General features: G+C 34.5%; 1 protein-coding gene across 3 annotated transcripts in view; it reads left to right on the top strand.

Annotated features, from left to right (window-relative positions):
- The window catches only part of Lin52 (lin-52 DREAM MuvB core complex component), a 103,963-nt gene that overhangs the window by 7,704 nt on the left and 78,937 nt on the right, over nt 1-17,322 (top strand). For 2 of the 3 annotated variants that reach the window (XM_076848102.2, XM_076848104.2), the window contains exons 3-5: nt 1,389-1,426; nt 4,408-4,474; nt 6,637-6,720. In XM_076848102.2, the coding sequence (XP_076704217.1) occupies nt 1,389-1,426; nt 4,408-4,474; nt 6,637-6,720 (189 nt within the window). Of the gene's footprint in view, nt 1-1,388; nt 1,427-4,407; nt 4,475-6,636; nt 6,721-10,726; nt 11,293-17,322 lie in introns of those variants that run through there. The other variant, XM_076848103.1, reaches the window with a different exon arrangement.

Raw genomic sequence — 17,322 nt, 5'->3', positions numbered from 1 at the left:
ATATTCTATTTGGCGACATAAGCTACATTCAGTGTTTTATTTTGCATATTTTATTGATGAGAGCTGGGCATAGTAATGCATACCTGTAATTTGAGTAACTAAGGAAACTGATACTGGAGGATCACAGGTTCAAGGCCAACGTTGGCAACTCAGCTAGAACATGTTTCAAAATAAAAAATATAAAAAAGGGCTGGGGATGTAGTTCAATGGTAGAGTACACCTGAGTTCAACCCGCAGTACTGCAAACAACAACAGCAACCTTTATTAATGAGTGTCTTTGCACATGTGTTTGTGTACAATGGAAGAGGATGACTGTGGAAGAGAGTGCCCGTTTTCTCATGTACCAGCCAATTTTTGCTGTTACCAACCTCTATTATTTTAAGTTTGTGTTTCTTTATTAGTGAGTTTGAACATCATTTCCCTTTTAACTGTTTTTTATTTTTTATTTTTAACTAATAATTCATCATACATTTGCTTCATTTTTTAGCTTGACCTTCTAATCAGTCTTTAACTTCATTGATTTAGGCTCCTATCTAAGGAAATCCTTCTGTGGGTAATTTAAGAGCATACTTTATTGATGAGCATCTTGTTTTTTCTATAGAAGTAGTAGGGCTTAAACCAAGTATTAATGCTGCTTCCTCTTCTCATTTGGGGTTCAAACCTACCTCTGTAAGAGTCACCACTGATGGCAGTTTTTGGTAGTCTTTTAAGAATTTGTTTTACTTGAGGCTCCTTATGCCTCATGGCTTGTAAAACATAATGACCTGCTGCAACAATGGTCAGTCTAACTGCTCCCATGTACTGGCCACGGCTCTGGCTCAGTCCCCCTGCTTCTACTGGGAGCATCGTTTGTCCTAACCCAAAGGCCACATAACCACACCTTTACCAGAATGTGATGCAAGCACTGCTAGCAAGTGTAAATCTTCCAAAGGAGCCCTTGTTTTTCTGTTTTTTAATCCGATTCTTCCTGTGATACACTTAAATGAGTAGTTGAATTAAAAAAACAGCATAACTAAAAAGGAAGTTTAAACTTTTTGGTAAGAGATACTGTATATCACCATCCTCGCAACTAGTTCCTGGTCTTTTAAAGCATTATTATTATTATTATTATTAGTTGAGGCATTATTTTTTCCCAGAAGTTTTTCCTGCCTCCTTAGTCTGGTTTAGATTTCCTTCCTTTTTTTTTTTTTTTTTTTTTTTGCCTTCCAATGGCACCTGGCATCTTTCTTGGTGCACTTAAATAATTTTCGAGTTATTGGTTTACACTGTTCTTTTTCAGACTGTAAGGTCCTTGATGGCAAGGCTATTTTCTTAAATTATTTGAATCCTTTATGCCTGAGCACTCAGAGATTGTTGAATGAATAATTTTTTTTTTTTTTTCTTTTCAGTACCAGGTGTTGCTGAATTTGCAGCTTCCTTCAAAAGTGTAAGTAGTATCTTGCTTTCCTAATGTAGTTTATCTAAAGTTTTGCTCCTGGGTGAAAGCTCTAATCTCTCATTTCTTTATTTTCATGAACCATGTGATAGCCTTCAAATTATTTTCTAACTGCAGTCTTATAAATCTGTTTATATTGTCATCATGTTAATGGTTGATAATGCATTTCTCTGTTCAGATGCTCTATTTTGACATTTTTCCCTTTGTTTCTTAACCTCTTTTCTCAGTTTGAGAGCTTTTAAGGTAAGGCAGTTGAAATATTTAATGTATTGGTAGTATTCTTTTTGTTCAAACTATAATTTTGAAGCTTTCTCTTTTAATTATCCAATGCATTATGGTGTAAACTTATTTCTCATTAGAGAATTTTCTAATTTCTCCATGTTTCATTAGAAACCTGAGAGAAGGCATTCATAAGAGCCACAGACTTTTCCACTTCCACAGCAGCAGACATTGTGCTTGAAGCTCTAAATATATTTTCTTATATATTCCCACAACCAGGAAAATATGATGCTAATGATAGCATCAAAGTGCTTACCATGTGCCAGGCACTGTTCTAAGTACTTTACATATGTTATTTAATCTTTACAAAACCAGATGAGATAGTACTATAATTAATCATCCCAGACAAGGATATCTGCAAGACTGGTTGTGGGTACATAAGTTACCCAAGATTATAGACTCTAAATGGAAGAATCAGGTTTTTGAACCTGTTATGGCCTCTATATTCTTAACACTAAATAGGATTTGAGTCCACTGTTTCAAGCACCGACTAGCAGTGAAACTTGACCGCTAAGTTACTTGCTCAACTCCTAGGCAGTGGTAGACCAGGATTTGAATTCAGATCTGTCTAATTCCAAAGCCCAATCTCTTTCTTTCAAACCATATTGTTGGGGGTTGTGACATAACTCCCACTGTCTCTTACTATATTTTTAGCATTCTCTTCTCATTATTTAGAGTGCAAGGTGCTGAGTTAAATATCCTCCTCTTGACCTGAGGCTTTCAGATTCTGTGAGTTTTATTCCAAGGGAATCTAGACTTTGTAGCCTCTTTCATTTGTTTAAGAGTCGAGTATGAGTATTTGCCTCTGCTTCCTCAGCATCTTGTAAGGCCTAGGCCGGAGAATGCAGTCTTATGGAGCTTTTGAGTCAGGCACACCTGTGTTAGAGTGACTCTGCTATTAAACTTTTTGTGATCTGAGCAAGTTTCTAACATTTTTGAACTTTAATTTTTCACCTTAAATTACTGTATAGAATTCATAATGCATGTAAAACACTGCCTAGTGTCTAGGATGTATCAACAATGCAAGGTGGCATTACTATTGGATCAACTTTTGTCTAATAGATTGAGCAGAGTATATGATTTGATTTTCTTCTAATCTCAGTTATACTTGGTTTTCAATTTAGTTAATTATATTTGGTTATAAGTAAATATTTTAAGTTGTAAATATAAGTGTGTGTGTGTGTATATGTGTACTCATTTGAAGAGTGAGGTTTGGTGAAGAATGATTTATTTGTTTTACATAATGATTTTGGAGTGTGGTGTTTTTAAAAAATCTGGTTAAATATCTATACCTTTTTCCTAGAAATGTGCATATACATATGCTGAGTTTTCTTTCTACCTCCACCTAGGACCCTAGTTAACATCCCTACTTGGGAAAAAAATTGGTGAATTTGATGTAGAGCATCTTAGGGGAGGCAGCCTAGAGGACTCATCATGGTTTCTGGACTCTGATTATGTAAATTTTGAATCTTGACTCCTCTAGTTGTGTGGCTAAGTAATTTAAAATCTACATTGATTTTTTTTTTTCATTTGTAAAATGGAAATAATAATACCTACTTCATAGAGTTGTTTTGGGTGTAAATGACATGATGCAAAGTGTTTGCTTGTTACATGGTTAATACCAACTCAATTTTAATTTTTAAAAAGGGAGAAGATTGAAGGGCTGAAGTATTGTTTGTTGTATGTGACAGAATTAGTTGTAGCTATGGAGCTTTTAAAAAGTCCATTTGTGGGGCTGGGATTGTGGCTCAGTGGTAGAGCGCTTACCTAGCATGTGAGGCACTGGGTTTGATCCTCAGCACCACATACAAAAATAAATAAAATAAAGTTATTATGCCATCTACAACTAAAAATATATTTTTTACAAAGTCTATTTGTGGATTCCCTTGCTCTGTTCTTTCCACTGGACCCTTCCCCAGTCCCAGGTATTCTAAATCAGTACATCTGAGGTAAAATTTTAAGTAATGACCATTCTCTCTCTGTCAGTTAGTTTAGGGTTTTCTCATTCTTGAGTCTTCTTTCTGCCATCAGAATGGAATTTCAATGCTATACTAACTTGTTGTGCATGAAATAGTAATAGTAGTCTCACCAAGTTCTTTTAACAATATCTCTCTGATTTCAGCTTTAAAGATGAGCAGTATTGGGCTGCAGATATGGCCCAGTGGTAGAGCACTTGCCTAGCATGTGTGAGGCACTGGGTTTAATTCTCAGCACCACATAAAAAAATAAATAAATAAAGGCATTGTGTCTATGTGCAACTAAGAAAATAAGTTAATAAATGAAAAGATGAGCAGTATTATTTTGTAAGGTGATTATTTTTAAGTCATATCTGAACCTAGAAAAATCTGGATTTTTGAAATTATAATTTGCAAGTATTTTCAAACAACCTGAAGGCTGGGTAACAAGCTACTTTTATATATATATATATATTTATTTATTTTAGTTGTCAATGGACATTTATTATTTATTTTTATGTGGTGCTGAGATTCGAACCCAAGGCCCACACATGCTAGGCAAGTGATCTACCACTGAGCCACAACCCCAGCCCCTTAAGCTAAGTTTCTTATAGGAAGGAAGAGTAGGGTCTCTTCACACTTTGTATGTATCTGAATGGCTAAGTTTCTTATAGGAAGGAAGAGTAGGGTCTCTTCACACTTTGTATGTATCTGAATGGATATATTATTTTCTGACAGCCTATTACTAGCTCTCCACCCAAATGGATGGCTGAAATAGAACGGGATGACATTGACATGTTGAAAGGTAAGTGGTGCTGGTGTTTTCTAACTTTATTTTTTGAAATGGGATCTTATTCTGTTGACTAGGCTGGTCTTCAGCTTTTGAGCTCAAGTGATCCCCCTACCTCATCTTTCTGAGTAGTCAGGACTACAGACATGTGACACAAACCACCTCCAATTTTTCTTTTACTTTTCTCTTTCAAGTATTATTGGCTTCAGACTGTCTACTTAACCATCCTTACTCATAGTTCTTCACATCTGAAATGCCTTTCTCTACTTTTTCCATGTGTAAAAAACCTTGTCACAATTGTGACAATTCAAGATTGTCACAATTTTTCTGTTGCTAATTATTTTAATATTAAGTTTATTTTGTATAATGCCAATTGACAAAAAACCTCTCATATAAATTTTCTTACTTAATTGTCATCAAAGTTCTGTTAGGTATAATGATGTCCATGGTTCAGAGGTTAACCAACCAAGATTTATTAGAAAGAGTTCTTTTAAGTCTAAGCTTTTTCCACTAAAACACAGTGCCTTATTTAGGATTTCATAGCATATATTGCTGTCATTGCTATGCTTAAATGAAAACCTTTCTTAAGGGGTTAAAAGCTGTTTTTTTCTCTTCCTATCCTTTTAGTTTCTTCCATAAAGAATTCTAGAAGTAGTGAATATTACGTTTGATTAATGATTTGGAACTCAGTCACAGAACAGAAATTTAAATTAAAAACATTAATTTTCCACTATTTATTTTTATTGTCCTTCTGATGATAAGATTCATGATGGTTGTGAAGTAATAGACTGAAATTATGGTAAAAATTTTGAAGTCTTAAGCTATTTAAGCAGCCTGAACAGATCAAGAAAGTCTCCTTATGCCAGATATAGATAATGACTGCAGCATGATAAATGGGAGAAAAAAATATCTTTATTTGATTTCAGAAGTAATTCATTGTTCTGCATGCTTAAATACAGATTCCCCTCCTCTAGCCATGGAAAAAATTAAGTCTCAAGGGCATCTCAGGTTCATTGTTCTGATGTTCCAAACAGACATTTATTTAATATCCCATTAACATGCGTTTCCTAAAGAAACTTCAAATTTTAAATGAGAGATCTCATTATGTTCCATGCAAAATTGACCTGTGTTTTAAAACTAAAAGGATTTGTGTCCTACTTAAATGAAAATCTGGGAAGGTAGGTTTTTATTTCTAGTATTACGTGTTTTTACTTGGAAAACTTAAAATTTTTTTATAGGAATTTGATTTGAAGGGTAAGTTTGGATTTATATCTAGCCTATGTTTCCTAAACTTTGGAAAAGTTTGGAAAATGGGAAATAGTATTTTGTTGCTATTTTATTGTTAGTTGAAATCTGGAGACTTGTAAATGGAGACTGTCCATTTTGCAGGGCTTTTTCAATGCTATGGCATATCATAAGTTTTTTTTTTTTTTAATAATTTAACTTGCTTTTTTTAAAAATATTTTTAGTTATAGATGGACATAATATCTTTATTTATTTATTCTTATGTGATGCTATGGATTGAACCCAGCGCTTCACATGTGCTAGGCAAGTGTTCTACCACTCAGCCACAGCCCCAGTCCTATCATAAGGTTCTGTATTTTAATGATGTATGCATTTTGTATACCAGACAAAATGAATGCTATAAAAGGATCCTTAGGATAAAATACTTAATTTGTTACTGTTGCTCTTTTCTTATTAAATGGGAAAGATCATTTCAAGGCATTTTGCAATAGTGGAAAATTTCACTGGTTTCCTGTGTCTGTGTGTGTGTGTAAAAGATTGGAGAAGAAATATTAACCCATTTTCTACTTATTCAATAGGAATTGAAAACTCTTCTTTCTTTTTCTTTTTTGGTGGTGTGGGAGATTAAACCCTGACTTTGTGCATGCTGTGCCCAAGTTGTACTGTAAAACTTTTTTTTTTTTTAAAGAGAGAGAGAGAGGAGAGAGAGAATTTTAATATTTATTTTTCAGTTTTTGGCGGACACAACATCGTTGTTTGTATGTGGTGCTGAGGATCGAACCCGGGCCGCACGCATGCCAAGCGAGCGCGCTATTGCTTGAGCCACATCCCCAGCCCCTGTAAAACTTTTATAGCCAGGATTCACAACCCAAATGAATTATTACTAGAAACGGTGGAAAGAAATGGTATTGAAATAAATGATTCTGTTTTAGAACTGGGAAGTCTCACCACAGCTAATTTGATGGAGAAGGTACGAGGTCTACAGAACCTGGCCTATCAACTGGGGCTGGATGAATGTAAGTACACAGATCACATTTATTTGGGGTTATATGTTGTGTATTTCCTGAATTTCAAGTTACACTTCAGAAAAATGTAATAGTCCCTTTATTAGGGAAAAGATAAGTGACTGAAGGTAAGAAGTCAATGTACTTACTCTACAGTATGCCTTTTATGATAGAGTATGCTGGAATAATTAACTGGGATTTACTAGGTAAAAAATTATTTTTCTCTTTGCAGTAAAAGCCTGTTGAAATCCTTCAGTTTTTAGTTATAGAACATCAACTTGAACTAGCTTATGTGAAGACTGAAGAAAGACTGTATTAGTTCATGTAAATTAAAAGTCCAGGGGGTAGAGATAGCTTTGGGGTCATTTAAATCCATAACCTTTAATGGTAGCATTGGGATGCACTCTAATTCTTGCTTTATATTCCTTATCAAAACTCACCTTCATGGATACGTTAGTCTTTTATTCTTTGCTGCTGCAGATAGCTTTTTCTCAGCACTGAGGAAGGTGGCCAAAAGGAGGTCCAGTTCATATGTTTTTGAATTTCATGATCCCAAAAGAAGAAAGAAGTGTTTGAAAATTCCTGGAGAAGACTTGCGCTGTTTTTTGTTGCCTCACGTCTCCAACCTTGAACCAGTCCTTTGGCCAGATGGTTTGGAGCACTCTGATGGACCAGGCCTATGTTAGTCTGTGTGCAGACACAGCTAAGAGGTGTTCATTTGACCTAAATCACAGGGAATAGGAGTAAAGGGTTGGTTTCCCAAAGAAAAGCATATAAAATTAGAATTTTTTTTATATGCTTTTAAATGCATACAGACCAAGAATGTATTTGCTGCCATGAGTAATGCTTTAAAATTTCTCATTTGTGGCTGTCTAGTCTCCATTCCTTTAGTTTAAGATTATTTCTTTATACATTATATCTCTTCTCATACTATACTTATTGTGAAACTGGAAAAGGAATGAATGAAAATTCTTGCTTTGTAATTGAAAAAAAAAGATAGTCAACATGAGTACAGTGGTTAGACCTTGTTTTCAAGGGTTTCCTCCTGAGACCTTCATAAATTCATGATTTTGATCTTGAGGATACTATTATAATGTTTAATTTCCTTCAAAACTGCAAGTTTTCATTCTGTGGTCATGCCGCTAAGTAGAACAAATAAAAATAATAATTAAAAAATTCAAGTTTTATATTAATTGGAGCAATCCCCAAAATAGTTTTCCAAGCTCTTTTTCTTGTTTCTTTAGAGCATGTAGAGCATATAGTAGATTTGTTAACTTCAACATTTTGCTTCAACATTTAAAATTTCTAATTTTTGACAAACAGTCATCATTTTCTTAGTTCTGTTTATCCTTTTTTTTCTTTTCTTTTCTTTTTCTGTTTTTAAGTTTAGTGCTGGGGATTTAACCTAGGGGTGTTTCACTACTAGCTACATCCCCAGCCCTTTTTATTTTTATTTATTCATTTATTTTTTGTGGTGCTGGGAATTGAACCCAGGGTCTTGTGTATGCGAGACAAGCACTCTACCAGCTGAGCTATATCCCTAGCCTTTTTTTGAGACAGGGTCTCACTAAGTCGCTGAAGTTGGCCTTGAACTTGTGATCCTCCTGTCTCAGACTCCTGGGTCGTTGGGATTAAAGGAATGTGCCACTGTGCCCGGCTCTTTATCTTTTCTTTGTTTCCATTACTATATTCAGCGGCTGTCTTGTCATTTTGTGTATGTGTGTGTGCTGGGGATCAAACCCTGGGCATCATATATACTAGGCAAGCCCTGTATCCCTGAGCTATATCCCCAACCTACAGTTGGATTTCCTTTACCAAGAAGATATTTTTTAATCACTTCTTGAATCAAGGAATAGAGACCAATATGTGGTTTGTTTGATTCACTCAGTGGTAACTTACCCCCTGTCTATCCTGTGATTTAGTTCTTATGATTAAGGTTTATGTCTTGGCAAAATTACTAATTACTAGCTATGTCATGGACCCTCAGGGTTCATAATGAAAAGGCAAATCTGTGATTTTTAAATTCATGAATGCAAGATTTAATAGAATTCCTTGAGTTTGTTTCTAGCTTAGGATAATAAATGCTGTAATCATCTTAATCATCAATGCTTTATGTCTTTTAACTTTATGCTTGTTACATCAAGAGGTTGCTATATTACCAAACTTATTTGTCAGCTGTATTATCTAGTTAGTGTAGCTGAAATTGCTGTGTTTCCCCGTTTACTTTTTCTTTTGCTGCTTTTCTAATGAGAAGATAATGAAGAATTTTTTTTTCACTTTTTATTATGGAAAATTTTAAACATATCAAAGTAGAGAGAACAGAATAATTCCTTACACACCCATTACCCAGCTTCAGTAATCAATATATGGTTCATCTTGTTTTGCTTATAATAACCTCCTGTAATTATTTTAAAGCAAGTCCCTGGCATCAGTTAATGTTTTCTACCAAATAATTTCACAGGTGTTTTCAAAAGACAAGGACTTTTTAAATAATGTAACCACACTTCTATTATGCCTAAAATTTTTTTTTTTTGTTTTCGAGACGGGGTCTTGGTATGTTGCCTAGGCTGTTCCTGAACTTATGGGCTCAATTAATCCTTCACCTAAACTTCCTGTGTAGCTAGGACTACAGGTTTGCACCACCAGGCCCAACTTGTTTGGTAATGCCATAAAGTAACCAATCAGGATTCATTTTTTCCTGATTGAGTCATAAATAACTACTTAGTTGGTTTGAGTCAAGATCTTTGATATTTGAAAGGTATGTCTTTAAATCTCTTCTAGTCAGTCATTATTTCACTTTTCTTTTATTTTCCCTTGTCATTTATTAAACCTAGATATTTGTTCTATAGAATTTTCCATATTCTGGATTTTGTTGATTATATCCCTGAGGTTGAGCTTACCATGTTCATCCATCCCTATTTATTTCCTGGTAATTAGATATAGAAGTTTGCACACATATAGTCTTGATTTTTAATTTTTATTTTGACAAGGATGTTTCATAGGTGGTATTCTGTCTATTCATCAGAGATGTATTGAGTCTGTTTGTCTTATTTTGTGTGCTATTAAGATTAATAGTTGATAAAACAAGCTGAAAATAACTTTAAAATTCTCCATCAAACTTAACACCCAGATGAGTACACTTTGATTACTGTCTGGGTCCACAATTAAAAGTGGTAGGGGCTGGGGTTGTGGCTCAGGTAGAGCACTTGCCTAGCATGCGTGAGGAACTGGGTTCAATTCTCAGCACCACATTAAAATAAAGTAAAAGGTATTGTGTCCACCTACAATTAAAAAGATGTTTGGAAAAAAGATGATAATAGTGTAATTTCATAATTCTGTCATTCCTTCTTACTGTCTGAAATTTTCCTATAAAGGACTATTTGATTGCCTTGCAATCTGTTCCTACTGGAACAACAGGATAAATGATTCTTTTTATTTGTTAGTTTTCAGGATAATGAGTCAGTTTCTTAAGCATCAATAAAGTCTATTTGTTCTTTTTAGTTATACAGTATATTTTGACATATTTATACAAACATGGAGTATATCTTATTCTAAATAAAGTCTATTTTAATGACTTCCCACAGAATGAATAAATTTGGTGTGTTTTTGTTTTGCTTTGTTTTAATTAATGAAATATATTTTATATTTCTAAAAATTTAAGGCATTAAAAGTGGGGGTTTAAAGTTACCTGACTCAGCCACCTTCAGTACTGAACCCAAACTTCACAACATATGCTTGTTTCTGCCAGATGAGTCCCATGAGCACAGCTAAGAGTCTTCAAAATTATCTTCTAGTTCAAAATACAGCCTTATTTTGACTTCTGTAGCAGTAGTTTGCAACTCATTACCATTTTCCTTGATTATAGTGAATTTAGCTGACATAAGAGAACAGTTTTTAAAGTTAGAAATGGAAATAATTACATTGATGTGTATTCTTGGATACAGTCTCCCTTTGTTTTATTGTGTATAGTATATTTGCATAAAAAACACGACCTTTTTTTTTTTTTTTGTCCTTACAGATTATTCATCTACTCTAGGGGTTGGCTTTTACTTGACATCCTAATCTGGTGTTTCGAAGTCTCAATCCTCTTTCCTGCATTAATTGAGAGGATGACATGGATGAAAAATAAGCAGTAGGAACTGATGAATCCCTGAGGACCAGTGGTCCCGTTTTCATGCAAATATCTGCTCTGATAAAGATGAGGGAAAGAAAAAAAATGCAAAAAATACTTGTTCTTAAAACATGATTGTTTGTCATTTCCCAAGAGCATTGTTAAATGTTAGTATAGAAATAATGTGAACTTTCTAGAGCTGATAGTAGATAGATTGTATCTTTTGGAAGATGAACCTTACCCTTGGATTTGAGTACATGATTATGCCTCAGATAATCTTTTGGGGCTAAAATGAGATAACTTTTGTTATAGATGTTTAATAAATTCTCAGATGATTGGGCCCCTTGGCTTGATTTGGGCATTTACTTTGTATGAAATATCCTTGAAATATACAGAAATTTAAAAACAGCAGAATTCCCTCTTGACATATAAAGAATTCCATTTCTGTTACTTTCACCTGAGTTCATTGCCTTCCTCTTTTATTGCATCTGTATCAGTCACCTTCTAACTGGTCTCCCTGCCTCGCAACTATCCCATTCCAGTTCATCCTGTTTATTGCTACCAGATGAATTTTTTTAAAGTTCCATTTGCTTCTCTTTGTCCTTTGCTCATGAGTCACTAAGTGACAAAGTGACTAAGATAAATTCAGACTCCTTAGCATGACATTCAAAATCCTCTAAACTCTGACCCTAGCCTAATCTCTAGCCTTTAGACTTAATTCTCTACCAAAACACTGTACCCTACCCCCATTGGAATGCTCCTTCTGGAACACTACTCATATGTTCGTGTGACTCACGCTACTCCTTTCTCAGGAAACCCTCTCTCTTCCATGAGCCTTTCCTTTTTATCCCTGCTCTGAAAAGTGAGGTTTTTTCCTAGCCTCTCAAATTGCTCTTAGAGGAGTTTGTTTCATTTGTAGGGTACTTTGACCATTCTTCTCAGAGAGTCTTGCTATTTGTCTTATCCATTGGGTTGAGTGAAACTTTTTAAGGTAAGAGTCATATTTTGGGACTGCCTTTGTAGCCCATAGGGCACCTAATGTATAAGAAGTGTGTAGTGTATTTGCTGATTGGATGAATGATTAACTGTTGATGGAATGACTGAATTTTTCTAATGAGGTTCATTGATGTAAAACTGAAAAGGTGGAAGTTGGAAATTGTTCTTTTTCTGGGTTGTTGGTGTTTAGTGAAAGTAACATTAAAAAAATGTTATAATGTCAGGCGTTTCTTCTCTTAATAACAGTGGATGATTACACAGTGTAAATATAGTGTAAAGCATGATGATAATGACTAGATTTTACCTTCTACTTGAACCTTATTTCATCACTATTATGACCTGGCCATGGTCCTGATTTATTCCTTTGAGTTGTAATAATACATTTACTATTATTCCTAAGACCCATTGAATTATTGTGAATCCTAGTGAATATGAACACTTAGTAGTTTTTACTGTTTTCTGATTTTTCTCCCTCTGTCTCTGAAAGTGATGAACCATTTAGTAGTCAGGCAGATTACTTACTTATTGGCTAACTTGGAAATATTTTATGATAGAATGCAAAAATTGGGGAAGCAGAAGATCATATCATTGGTAACTAGAGTTCATCCTAGTATATGTGCTGCCAGAATGAGCACCTTTACCCATTTTTAAATTGGATTATTTATTTTTATTATTGAATTGTAAGAGTTCTTTATGTATTCCAGAACCAGGTCACTTATATATAATTTGCAGAAGTGTTTTATTCAATTTCTGTGTTTTCTTTTTATTTTCTTAATGGTGTTCTTTGAGGCACAAAGTTCAATATTTATTTATTTATTGGTGCTGGCTTTGAACCTAGGACCCACTAGGAAGGTGCTATACTACTGAGCTATACCTCTAGCCATTGCAAACTTTTAATTTTGATGAAATCCAATTTATCTGTTTTTTCTTTTGTTGCTCATGATTTGGTGTCACACCTAAAAGCATCACTGCCTAACTCAAGGTTTTGAAAATGTATGCCTGTTTTCTTTTAAGAATTTCATCGTTTTAGTTCTTATATTTAGATTCTTGATCCTTTGGGGATTCTTTTTGTTTTGTTTTATTGTGATGCTGCCACTGAGCTACATCCCAGTCCTTTCTATTTCTTATTTTGAGACAGTCTTGCTACATTGGCCAGGCTGGGGTCAAACTTGTGATCCTCCTGCCTCAGCCTCTTGAGTAGTTGAGATTGCAGGCATGACCCACCTTTACCTGGCAATCTTTGATACATTTTAAATTAATTTTTTGTATGTTGTGAGATAGGAATCCAAATTCATTCTTTTGCATGTGGATATCCAGTTGTCTCAGCACCATCATTGAAGAAACTATTCTTTTCCCATTGAACTGTTTTGGCAACCTTATCAAAAATATTTTAACCATATATTTGAGTGTTTACTTATTAACTGTCAATTCTGTCCCATTGGTCAATATGTCTACTCTTAGACCAATGACCTCACTGCCTTGCTCACTGTAGCTTTGTAAATTTTGAAATTTGTAGTGTGTGAGTTTTCCAACTTTGTTCTTTATTTTTGCTATTGATTTCTATAGGAATTTTAGCTTTTCAATTTTGCTGCTGAGATTTGATAAGGATTGCATTGACTATGTAGATCAGTTTGGGTAGTACTGCCATCTTAATAATATTAAATCTATATAAATATTGCATATCTTTCCATTTATTTAGGTCTTCTTTAATTTCATGAAGAAATTAAAGCTATCAACAATATTTTATAGTTTCCAAAGTATAAGTTTTATACTTCATTTGGTAAATTTATTCTTAGATACTTTATTCTCTTTCTCTTTTGTAATAGGTATTGAACTCAGGGGTATTTACCACTAAGCACATCCCTAGCCCTGTTTTACTTTTTATTTTGAGACAGGGTTTCACTAAGTTGCTTAGGGCCTCACTAAGTTGCTGAGGCTGGCTTTGAACTTGCAATTCTCCTGCTTCAGCCTCCCAAGTCACTAGGATTACAGGCATGCTCACCATACTTGGTTTAAGTACTTTATTCTTTTGATACTATTATAAATGGAATTGTTTTTTTAAATTCATTTTAGTTTGCTCACTGCTACTCCAAGAGTACAACTAATTTTTGTATATTCGTCTTATATTTGCAGTTTTGAGTAACTTGTTTATTAGTTCTAAAAATGTTTTAGTAGATCACTAATAATATTCTATGTACAGAATCTTCATTTGCAAATAAAGATAGCTTTACCTCATTTCTAATTTAGATATCTTTTATTTCATTTTCTTATCTTGGCTAGAAATTCCACTACAATGTTGAATAGATGTGGTAAGAGTGGAGATCCTCTAGGGATGCTGCCCAGTGGTGGAATGCTTGCCTAGCATGTATGAGGCCCTAGGTTTGATCCCTACCTGGCTCTGCCAAATAATAAAAAAGAATGATTCAAGGCTAGGGATATAGCTTAGTTGGTAGAGTGCTTGCCTAGCTTGCACAAGGCCCTGGGTTCAGTCCACAGCACCACACACATACACATACAAGCTCCCCAAAAGATGATTCATAAAAGTACCTGTAATGAAGGAAATAGACACCGCCCCCCAAAAAACAAAACAAAATAAACAAAATGAGTGGACATCCTTATCTTCTTTCTGATCTTAGGGAGAGGGCATTAAGTAAGGTGTTAGCTGTGGGAGTTTTTAATGTAAATAAGATCACACTGAATATATTACCTTCTAAAAAAGCTTTAAGGAATCAGCTAACCTTGATAACAAGTAGCCACTTTTGTAATTTATAGTGTAATACTATATGTTCATTTAGTAGTTTCAGTGGTGCAACTGTTTGGCTTAATTTAATCACTTTCTATAGTTTTTAAAAGCAACATTTAGTGTAAAAGATGGAGACTTGCCCATTTAAACTTGATACATTGATGAAGTTGTCTGTATCAGAAACCATTTGGTACGACTTTTTTGGTCATAGTACCAAGGAAAAATGTGTGCTTCCAAGCTAGCCTGTAGTTTACTTCTCTACCTTCTAGAGATTTTGAAAAAGTAGCTATTTGTATTTAGAAATTGTCCCCTACATTTGTAAAGGGCAGTTAGCTGTGTTGAATTTTAATTTTAATCCAAGGAGAGAGGGAGGAAATAACTATGACCCACATCCTGGACAGTCTTCTTTGTGATCTGACATGAGGGTTATTTGTTTACTTCCATTATGAGACGTTGACTGATTTGAGGGAAAAAAAATTATCTAGCCTTTAACCTCTAGATGGCAGCATGAGTCTTACTGTACTTTTGGCTTTTACTATATCCATCACTCTTGAACTGGATTTCTGATTTAGTTTAAAATTTTCTTGTGTGCTTTTATAAGACTACTGCTTAACTTTGTTGACATCTTGCTTGAATTCTAAGTTTTTATTTTCATTTTTATCGCTCAATCTTATATTAAACTCATTTCCTTTCTGAAGCAATGCATATATTTTTAAATTTATTTTTTATTTGTAGTTGGGCACAATACCTTTTTATTTTGTTTATTTATTCTTATGTGGTGCTGAGGATTGAACCTAGGGCCTCACATGTGCTAGGCAAATGCTCTACCACTGAGCCCCAACCCCAGCTTGAGTGATTTATATTTTTGATACTCATTATTATCAGAAATAGCATTTGTATTTGATGAAGGAGATTGGTAGGAAAAAAATTCCAAAAATGTGGTTTAGTTCAGTGGCTTCCACATTCTGATATAAGACCATCAAAATGGGTTCAGTTTTCTTGTCTCGGTCATCTTCTTGTTTTTTTGTTGTTGTTTTTTTGTATCCTTGGTCTCTCTTATCACAGGAATCAGATAGTGCTGTATTAAATTAAAATAGGAATATTAGCTAAAATTGATGAAATAAACTTAATTAGTCCTATAAGAAAAACATAATTATAAGTAAATAAATTTTTCAAATAGTCATTTTTGAGCAATAATAGCAAAAGTATGACGTGTCCTATTCAGCAGCTGTTTGAATGGCTGCTTCATACAAGGATCTGTAGGGGATGTGAAGATGAATAAAACATTGCTATACCATGCAGATTAAAATCTAGTATGAAAGGGAGATAAGACAATTAAGTAATGATTCTTAATAGAAAGCAGAGTAGATAAACTCTATTATATAGAGTGCAAAGAATTATATGGGTAAGAGAGAAAAGGATTAATCGCATCAGATTGCTGCAGGAATGGCAGATAAGTTTCATTGTGTATATCAACATGGATTGATTAGTAAGGATTGCTTAGGACCATGGAATTGAGAAGGATTTTGAGAAGGGGTCTGGATTCAGAGAACTCATTAGTGATGTCTGCTTATGGACAAGGGAAAGGGGCATGGCAGTATTTGCTATTTCTGGAACACTGAAAATAGATCTTAGGAACTTGATGGGTAGAAATTGGAAAGGAACATATTCCAGGTGGAGTGAATATTGGTTGCAAAGCAGAATTTGAAAGCTATATCTATGAAAGTGTGAGTGATGCAATCTGGTTCTTGAGGACCCTAGGTTATATTAGGGGCCAGAAGGACTAAGGCTAGGAAGGAGTTAAGGGCCAAGTTGAATTAAATATAGATATGTTTGTATGTATATACTTTTTAATGACTATAACATTAATTATGTGTTCATTAAAGGTGATTGTGGAGACACCTGGCTGAAAGAGACTTTGTTACAGATTTGCTCATTGTAAAAATAAAGAAAGTTTAAAAAGAACTATAGCTCAAGAGATATTATTGTTAACATTGGATGTGTTTCCTGCCCCTCCTTTTCTTGTGGTACTAGTGATTGAATCTGGGGGCCCCTCTACTATTGATCTACATCCCAGCCGTTTTTATTTTTTACTTTGAGACGATCTTGCTGGGTTGCCCAGGCTGGCTGTAAACTTGAAATCCTCTGCCTCAGTCTCCTGAGTAGCTGAGATTATAGGCATGTGCCACTGAGCCTGGCTTAGCCTGCCGTTTATTCCCTTTGTGTGTGCATTTTCATTTATACTTGTGCTCATACATATTCACAAATGTGCTTTTGTAACATAACTGAAACTATAGTATGTGTGCAATTTTAGCCTGTGCTTTTAAGGCTAAAATTGAAGCATTTTCTATATGAAGCATTTTCTTATATCACTAAAAATTCTATCACTAAAGAGTTTTGAGTAGGATAGTCACACATCTATAGGAGTCATTTTTGTATGGAATGGAATGGAATGGAATGATAGAGACCTAAGGTAGGAAGTTATTGTGAGAGTCCAAGGTGAGAGCTGGGATGGATGGTGACGGTCAGAATGGGGAAAATGTGCTAATAATAGATGTTTTAGCTTTGTAGTTTTTAAAAATTACCGCAATATTTTGAGCATTGTTAATGACAAGGAAGTCAGGAGGAGGCAAGATACTTCACATAAGTTTTACATGTGTCTTGGTAGACAAAGACTTTATACACTCACTCACACACACACACATATATATACACACACACATATATATAGTAGAGTGTATTTTGACATATTATACATACATGG

The sequence above is a fragment of the Callospermophilus lateralis genome, chromosome 3 (genome assembly GCF_048772815.1).
Source record: "Callospermophilus lateralis isolate mCalLat2 chromosome 3, mCalLat2.hap1, whole genome shotgun sequence".
Classification (NCBI taxonomy): domain Eukaryota; kingdom Metazoa; phylum Chordata; class Mammalia; order Rodentia; family Sciuridae; genus Callospermophilus; species Callospermophilus lateralis.
This window is presented reverse-complemented; position numbering and strand designations above follow the sequence as displayed.